Source organism: Ruditapes philippinarum, unplaced genomic scaffold (assembly GCF_026571515.1).
Source record: "Ruditapes philippinarum isolate M1 unplaced genomic scaffold, ASM2657151v2 ctg2659_1_1_1_1, whole genome shotgun sequence".
Classification (NCBI taxonomy): Eukaryota; Metazoa; Mollusca; class Bivalvia; order Venerida; family Veneridae; genus Ruditapes; species Ruditapes philippinarum.
In genome coordinates, this window is record NW_026852469.1 from 115,556 (window position 1) to 125,577 (window position 10,022).

Here is a 10,022-nt window from a genome sequence, read left to right on the forward strand (position 1 = left end):
TAAAACATGTTATTTAAAAAGAATATAGATATAACAAAATTAAGTAAACATAATAAAACAAAACGAACAACATAAAATAATCATATATAGCTCCAATATTGTTGAAAGTATAAATAAGAAAATAAAAACATAGACCTACGCGGTCTCGAACTTAAAACACGTGTGGCACTTAGAGTATAAACTCGTGCTTTACCCTATTGCGCTATAACGCTGAGTACACTTTGTTGAGAGATACAAATTAAATTAAATTCCATCGTACAGCGAACATCTCACGGAACTTACCGAAAATCTACCGAAGATTAATATACTGTGTGCACCGACCGTGTAATCAGTATGTAATTGACAGGTTAATAAAACCAAACAATATATACAACAAATCAAGTTCTTAGAACTTGTAATATGGACGGATAAAGTTTGTTTCAGAGGCGTTTCAGTAATCACATTCAGCTTTGTCAGCGGCACTTCCATGAACATCATTATACGAACATTGTCAATTGACCAGTGCAAAAGTCATTACAAAATATTAACACGTTCTTCTTGTCAACATTTCATCAATGTACAGTTACCAGATATATATCTGGTATTTGTGTTAACGTTATTTCTCATTTTGGAATACACGCATTATGCCTGTAGTCGTAAATCAGAAACGCACTTGCATGGCGTTTCTGCCAAATTCGCCGGTATCAATAATACTGCAAAGGTCAAGTATGTGTCTTATCACTTATGATTCCCTCATCATGTCACATTACTATTCATTGTTTTAAACAATGTTTGTATTTTATAGTACACAATATAATTTAATTATCTAATGACATGACAAGACTTAATCTAAATAGCACTTTACATTATCACACTTAGTATCATCAATCTAATGTTTTGGCTTTTTCCTCGACGACTGATATTTAAGCTTTTAAAAAGCTAGCACCTATCTACAGTTAACAATCGTTTGTAAAAATCATGTTTCCGGTCGAGGATTGCTGTGCTCGTTTTCACAGTTTTGTAAAATACTAAAAATCTGCATTTGACGACCTTCAGATATCAAACTTCCGACGTTTCCCCTTTGATCATATAGTGTGTCTGATTCTGTTTCCCCATTTTCTAACTTTGAAAGAGAACAATTATTATTTAAACTTTCACTAATACAAATTTCATCGAATATTTGATCTCCATTTTCTGTTTTTCCAATGCTTATTTCGGGATCAAACTCCGACGTTGCATACATGACGTCATTGTCGTTTTCGTCTGCGTCATTCTAAAAGAGAAGCAAATAAAAAGGTAAAGCTGAACTAAAAGTGTGCATAGAATTAAAGTACAATATTCGTGCAATAAAGCTCTAATTGGCTAAATAACAATTTCTATCTATAATCTTTATATTTCAATGAGAAAAAAAAACAACAACAAAAAAACTTTAATTTAAAAAAAAAAAGTATGAAGAAAAGTTAACAAAATTCAATATTTTTAATATGAAGAAGTAATATATTTAGACATTCGCATTTTAGAACAAAGTAAGTTAACAGTTATTATGAAAAATATGATATTAAGAGTAACAAATAACGTAATTTCAATTGTAAGTCGCGTGCGTCGTAATTTTTTGTTTGCATGTATCCGAAATATTTTTTACAATTTGTTCTAGCGGAAGTTATAGCATGTTTAATTACTATTTCATTGTTAGGGGAAGCTAAAAAATAAAATACTAAGAACTTAAAAGAAACAAAGAATAAAAACATAAAAAGAACAAAATTGTTGAAACAAAATGAAGAAATGAAAGAAAAGAACTGTCATGTTTCGTATTTAACTTAATAAATCGTTTGTTCGTTGCAATTTGTTTTTTGTTGCATTTTCGTCGATACGACTTCGAAATGTCGAAATTTCAGCATTTTTATCATTAACAGAATGTTTAGCTCTATATGAAACAGACTGTTCAGTTACCTTTGAAAACGAACAAATGCATTTTTCTATAAAAACCTACATAATATGCATTGTCTTGTCTGAACCGTAGACAAAATGCGCCTATGTCCGTAAAAATGTTCAATTGTTCAGATTATGGCTTATGGAGTTAAGGATAATTGGAATTAAAAAACTATCACACACATAAGTCGTTGATATTTTATTAACATTTATTTTACATTTCTAGAAATAGTTTTAAAACTTAAAAATTTACCTAAAAACGAAATATATTTACTACATGAAGATTAAACATTTTAAATCTAATGGTTTTATTGTGTATAATTGTTTATAATTGAAAAGAGAACTTCTGTTGTTGAACTTTGTAGGATAAATGGAACGATAAATGGACCACATTAATTACTATGTGAAAATTGGCAGTGTGTATATATATATGGGAACAAATGTGTTTCAAAAACAATCTATGTATGAATGACTCTGCCTCAAGTGATATAGATAAAATTGTATAAAAATGAGGGACAAGGTGTGGCAACTGACCGCTGAGTTATTGTTTTATCATTTCTAGAAATTTAATAACAATATGAGATCCTGTTTATAATTCTGTATCTGCGTTATCTCTCTCGTTATCATCCCATTTTTCAGTTAACGGACGTGTTACAACTACAATATCTTTCTGTCCAACTACCTTCACATGAAACATTCCTTCTCTTCTTTTACAAAGCTCTTCTTTGGCAACCTTTGCCATACGACAGCTCAGCAGCGTTGATAAAAGGCAGACGAGAATTTCACTTCCGGCAACAGCAAGAGCTATAATGATAAGGGTGTCTTTATTTTGTTTTTGGAAGGTATGCCCATCTGTAGTATGGTTAACGAGACCAAGGCGGAGTAACTGTATGCTGACAACGGAAACGACCATTGATACAACAGAGAACGCTGTGAAGCACATTATCTGAAATAAACAAAATTTTATTCAGCTTGTCTTCTAGTTTTATTATCAATTAATTAATTATTTAATTAATTAATCAATTAATTAATTAATTAATTTATTTATTTATTTGTTTATTTATTTATTTATTTATTTATTTATTTATTTACTTATTTATTTATTGACAACAAATTGCGTAGAAGTGGATACTGAACTTCTGTTAACAATCTGGATTGCTATGAATCAATTCTTTATATAGTAAACAACTGTACATCTCACGTCTAATGACAATGGCACGATATTTTATCAATAACTGTATATGATGAAGGACGTTTTGTCAATAGAATAGATAAAATATTTCAGATTGCATAATGTTTACATGCTTTACGGTGTTGCCATAGCAAGTTACATTGAACATGCTTTATTCGATAATGTAACGATGGCTTTCAAGTGATATTAATTAACATCCAGACGATCGTGATTTGATCCTGATGAAATGATGCTCTCTTAAGCTAAAAGGGCAATTAAATGTTATATGAGCCGCGTTATGACAAAACAACATAGTGCGTTTGCGACCAGCATGGATCCAGACCAGCCTGCGCATCCACGCAGTCTGATCAGGATTCATGCTGTTCGCTATCAGTTTCTCTACTTGTAATAGGGTTGGTAAGCGAACAGCATGGATCCTGATCAGACTGCGCGGATGCGCAGGCTGGTCTGGATCCATGCTGGTCGCAAACACACTATGTTGGTTTTGTCGTGACGCGGCTCATATGTTTCTTTTTTAAATGACCGTAAAGATTAAAGTCGGTTTTACAAGTAATAATGGTAAATCTTAATTTACTTAAAATAGTAACTGCAAAATTATTCAGCATTGACTAAACTAAATAAATTTAGCTTTCTATGGTCTGATTAGACCACAACATTTAATAGTTAAGATTGAAAATAAATGAACTTTGGCATTAACGAATCTGATGTAATGATGTAAGAATTCTTGATCAGATCTTTATTCTTTTGTGCAAAAGGGCAATTTTCTCTCCCACAACTTTAATTTGATACAATATTTATCTCAAAACATTTATTTACTTTAATAAATATCTTCTATTTCAAATGCCGATGATATTACTGTACAAAAATAGTGCTAGAAAACCACGCGTCAAATTTTAATAAAAATAGTTTTTATATTGCAATCAGTTTTAGTGTCTAGTAATTTCAAGAAAATGTTGTCTTTTTCCATATAAGGTTAAACGTTAACAGGTGATGTGACGTGGTTATGGTGTCATAGTGTCATAAATGGGTTAAATTTCATTATTAGAAATCTCCCACAATCCTTCGTTTGACACTTTAAATGTGATGTAGATAAAGGCATGAATTGTTACGGCGTTGCCTAGAAACACCAACGTGTCAATTATCCAGAAAAAATATATTGATACAACCTATTGATAATTGTCTAAGAAACTGTGTGTTGTTGATTTTTCATAAAAGAAACGTTGAATCTTGAAAGCTCGATCTAAATGTCTTGAGATATTCTTTGCTAATTTTATATCATCGCTGTTTATTATTTCGTCCGACGTACATCCATTACTGTATCTTTAAATAAAATGACATAAAATGGGCAATTACTATGTTTACTTGATATATACAATGTATTTCTCTAATTAGTTTGTTTGCAAGGAATCGATAAAACCAATATAAATCCTGACCGGATTACACAGAGAAGTCCATTAATTTGTAAATAGTATCTCTATTGATTGATCGCCTTGAAAATTAGAATTTCCTTAAGCTTCTTTACACTAGTTTTAAGTAAAACCTATTTCGATATTTGCCAAAGTAAGTTAATATTACCTTTCTCATTAGTTGATAATACTGGTTCGTGAAATATGTATACAGTGCAAGCTTTAATGAGCATTTCCGAACTATCCGCAAAAGTATGTGTTTTGTTAATGATTAAGTGACAACTATTGATGTTTTCGTATATTCTCAGTTTTATGTTTTGCTATCATCAGATAAGGTAAACACTACCGTAATATGACCTTCTGTAAACATATTTGTACTTTAGTCTCTATAATCGCAATGAAATGTTAGTATGAACTCATTACGTTAATTACACTAATGTTGTATATGCATAAATGTTATGGAAATGTTACATCTATGATCTAGGAAAAGATCGTTTAAATAGAGTATTTGTTTCTCGAGATAAGTTTAAATGGATAGTCATATCAATATAGTCATTAAAATTTGTAAAGATGTTTTTAGCTTGACAATGAGTATTCAAAATCAGGTAGTTTTGCGCTATTCATAATTAGAATAGAAATTGTAATGGCAAAGACATAGCTAACAGGACTTTGTTTTATGTACGTTATGTTCCAAGAATTAGAAGATCATCTTTATAACAGATTGTTAGGTTATCTTGTGTGTTTCTAAAATTACAGTAAAGCATTTTAAAAGAATATCGTTATCGTCTTCAAATGTATCACGTGTTTGTAGATCTACTTTTACATACTATCTCTTATTTAAAAATATCGGAGTTCATGTTTAGAAGATATTGTTATGTTGTTTTTGTTGTTGTTTTTTTTTTGTGTTGATTTTTGTCATTTTTCTTGAACTAACACGGAATGACATTGGAGTTCATATAATTCATTCCAATGTGTTGAATATGTTTCAAAGGCTTGCACTTGTTCACAGTGATTCTCATTGTAAATATAAACGTCTGAAACTTGAAAAACTGACATTAACCAGACGTGTTTATATAACATTGTTAATCGCTATTAATTTCACAATGTGTATATAATATGTATCGCCCTTTTCCCAATTGTCTGTATGATTAAAATGAACATGTTATCTGTTTATGGAAAACAAAATGTCATGTTTTCCAAGGTGTTGTTATCAATAAATATACTCACCACATACGACGTTTTACGTCTGGCACAGAATATTCCAAGTATACCAGTTATTATAAACTGAAAAGAAAAGAAAACAGGTTTTTTTTTCAAAATATAATTCTGTGCGTATACCTTCCTATAAGAACGGTATGGAGAAAGAAAAAGAAACGCAAATGCAAGGCTTAAATCTAAGATATTTGATATGATAAGGTTGATCTTTTAAGTTTGCAGATACACTAGCACATATCTATATAAAGGTTTTAATGAAATTATGTATTTTGTTGTTGTTGTTGTTGTTGGGTTTTACTTTGCACCAACACAGTATTAGTCATATGGCGTTTTTCCAGATTTCCTTACCGAAGGAAGAAGACCTCAGGCGCCCCTTTGTGCACTACGTGTTATTTCAGGCACAAACATTATGCAGTATTTAGAATTAAAATTGTCAAATGCATTTTTCAATCAAGAATGAACATATTTAACTACGATTTTTTAGATTAAAAATTAAAAACGTACAAAACTTCCACTCCAGATAGGTGATACACTATGAGCTAGCCATACTTCTGCCTTTATGCTTGATATAATGCCGACTATAACACTTATTACCCCAAGAACGCCGTGGAAACCGGATATGACGCACACCGAAGTAACAACTACGTGTAACATTGTCACAAGCAGCGTTTATCTTCAGTACATTTTCTGTAGGAATAAACAAATCTTTGTCTCCTGCAATGACACGAAATTGTTTCCATTAACTTTAAATATTGTTTATTAAACTAAATACATTTCTCAAATTGTGCAAATAAAAATATGTTATTCCGACTTTATACATCCACTTAAAGCTGTGCTTATGACGTCATTCCTTGCATGTCTTTGGAGAATTTAGCTTAGAAATAAATGTTGAAATTACAAAAGTAATGTCCTTTTGTAATAATAAAGCACTATACAGCTGTAATTACTGAGATACGTAATGATTCTTCATTACAGTAAAAGGAATTTTATAGATATTGCAAAACGTTTTAACACGTGGATAGTATTATGATTATAGTCGGGCAGGTTAGCCATTAATTGTTAATGGTGAAACTATTGTTTAGATTAAAACGAAAAAGTAATTTCCTATTTTTTTCTTCATTTTTTTTTATTTGAACGACTCTAAAAAGTACAGAAAGGCATTGACTACTATAACAGTTGAAATAATGAAAACGTATCCTTTTAAGTATTTAAAATGGACGTGTCCATTTTTCAATTTTGATATAGTCATTCATCACTTTAGAGAAATTTTAAAAATGTGTACAGGCTGTATAGCAAACAGTTTAGACCTATGATCAGACGGCACGGAAGTGTCAGCTGATCTTGGAATGCACTGATCGCATGGGTATATTTATTATCCGACATCAGGTGAATGGGTTAGCAAGATATTACGCGATAGTTATATAATAGTTATATCAATATATATGGATATTTATTAGCCAATGTACATGAAACGACAACAGGAATATTAGCACTTTGATAAATAAATTAAAAAATAGTAATATAATTCCTTTAGAGATATATATTTGTTACGGTCTTTAGGAAACGAAGTTCAAAATTTGAGATAAGTAAATTGGGTGAATATCTCATGATTCTTTTACATACAATGAAATATCAAACCAAAATCTAGTCTTTGTAAAAGAACGTGTTTTCTTTGTTTGTTGTTAGTTTGTTTTCTTTTTCAGTTGCAATATCAAGAAGAAGCGTTTCTTCTATATAATCTTTGCCAAAAATACAGCAAGTAGTTAAGCAGGTAAAAAGTAAAACATCAACTGATATGACCACATTTATCTATTCAGACATTTGACATTGTCAGTATATGACGATTTTTACAACAGATTGTTAACAATATTAATATACATGTATATATAACATAAAATAAATTCATTCAGCATAAAACTCTTATACAAAGTTTATGGCTAATTAACATATATAAATATATAATCATTTTCGAAATTGTTAATATTGAATATAAATATTAGTTGTTGTTTCACTGTCATTAACTTGTACAGCAGTCTATGTTTAAATAACGGCCGAACTTTCCTTTTTATATCATAAGAGTTGTTATTATAAGTTAAGACTATGATTTGTAGATTAGGAAAGCAAACTTAATGCAAGTGCTGAAACATTTCTTTATAACATTATTTTCAGTTACATTTTATGTTATACAATACAGTACAATACAATACAATACAATACAATACACTTTATTTTTCAATAGTCACATATTACATAATACGCATAATGCCATTTTACACGTATCAGGCAATAACATGTGAACGAAAAGAAGCATATAATATTTAGTATGGGTAATAAAGTGATCATAAATAATCTAATTAGTTATGTTTTGGATTTGAGTGTTTTTGTATCCGAAGTGGTACAAAAACATGATTTGTATTCTAAATAAGCTAACAACAAGAAATTGGTTGATAAGACAAACGTTAAATGAGAGAGTTATAAATCAATTTTTTATCTTTTATACTCTACAAACATAAAAAATGCCAGAATAAAGTTATTTTTTATTCCGCTTAATACAATAACATAATTGTATTAACACCTTTAACACTCTATTTGATACAACACCTTTTTGCTATTCTTTTTCCATGAAACGTTACCTAACAGAACCATTCTAATATATACAAACAACAGCTGTTCTGTCCTTATCCATTCCTTTCTATTTAACACTAATGCATTGTATTGTATTCTGTTCTACTTGGTCATGCTCTTTTCTATTTAATTCAATTCTGTTCTGTAAACAGTTAAGTCAATACAATTCACATACATCAAGTAAACGCACAAAGAAGAAATAAAATAAATAATAATTAAAGTATACATGCATTCTTATTTCTGAATTATTGTAAAATAAATTACCCTACCTCTTTCAGCAATAATACTCCGACTGCATGCAACGTTCTTGATTCGATACAGAATTATTATAAAAGTCCTCTAAGACACGATAAAACGTTATTGGATTGTCTTGTAGCGTTCCAAGCTTTAAATACTGAGATACATTTTGTCGATATTTGCTTCTGCGCTGCGTGGAATAATCAATAATGTCCATAGACGCTGGCGTTGGCAGCAACAAGATTTTCTCATAATTCTTTGCCGTCGTTGTAAAATTGCAAATGAGATACTGTAGAAGTGTGTTTACTGATTAAGAATTCGATGTCACATGTCAAAGATTAGGAGATATTTATCATACCATTAGTGTATATTGATTTATCGATGAATATTGATTAAGTTTACATATAATGCAATTCAAACATTCCAATTTATTTACTTTAATGTAAGTCTCGATCAGTCAACAATACATGACCATATTTTGTTAATATCCTTTTTTGTTTAGCAATAACAGTTTGGGCTCAGTTGTATATTAAACATCAAACTAATATCAACCCATTCGTGCGGAATTGTTTCTTAATACCTTATACGCCAATAATATTACATCAATTTTATAAGATGATGTAAAGTGAATGGATTAAAACAAACTGCTGTTAAACTTGCTTTAATTAATATAATTATTTCCATATGGAACCACTTCTAATCTATAAGACTTTGAAATATTTTAGACATGTATCATAATTGATAAAAGCAATGTGATCAAGAAAAGTTGTGAAACATAATTAATATTATGTCACTAATAAAAATTAGAAATTAAATGGAAAAATTAATACCCGGAAGAAAAAAAGTAAACTAATAAAAGGAACGTTAAGGAATGCATTAAGGTTATTGGCAAACACGGGTCAGTAACATCAACAAATATATTATTTTACCAACGAATTGAATATTGGTTTTCAAGCAGACGACGTTTCGATCGATGCGACAATGTTTTAATTAGGGCATCGTTGCCAAACTTCAATGGATAGAGTATCGATTTCGTGTTAAGATATACAAATAGATGTCAAAATACAGGCACTGGCAAAGACAACAATTAATAAATGACCTTATATTTTGTTGGAAAGTATGTTTTATCAATCTACGGTTGGTTTTATCAATACCGGTTAGAAGCAACATGATAAAATAATAACATTGACTGTATAACTTAAATAATGGGACAATATATGTCATAAGGCGACTTTCTTGCTTTACTGGTAAAGTGATCCTCCGTACAAAAGGGAATCCAATTTCATTTTCTTGTGTGTATTTCTGTTTAAGTCCGCTGGTGGAATACTAACAATAAATTGGTCCATTAGTGAAGTACAAAGTATGTAAGTTTACAATGTTTAAGTTAAACTTCAAAAAGTCGTAATTCCGTATATGAAAAGTGCTATCATTATAACCCG

At 30.1% G+C, this 10,022-nt stretch overlaps 1 protein-coding gene across 2 annotated transcripts; it reads right to left on the bottom strand.

The window, feature by feature from the left end:
* Positions 1-381: 381 nt before the first annotated feature.
* On the bottom strand, positions 382-8,858 carry LOC132714141 (transmembrane protein 196-like). Of its 2 annotated transcripts, XM_060696922.1 has the most exons (5): positions 8,616-8,858; positions 6,226-6,435; positions 5,734-5,790; positions 2,591-2,854; positions 382-1,252 (listed from the first exon to the last, which is right to left on the bottom strand). In XM_060696922.1, exons 2-5 carry the CDS (start codon positions 6,373-6,375, stop codon positions 956-958), a joined length of 768 nt encoding a protein of 255 aa, XP_060552905.1. In that variant the 5' UTR covers positions 6,376-6,435; positions 8,616-8,858; the 3' UTR covers positions 382-955. The 2 variants fall into 2 exon arrangements, with proteins under 2 accessions (XP_060552905.1, XP_060552914.1); XM_060696931.1 differs by lacking the exon at positions 382-1,252 and having other exon boundaries at positions 2,085-2,854; positions 8,616-8,848.
* Positions 8,859-10,022: the final 1,164 nt, after the last annotated feature.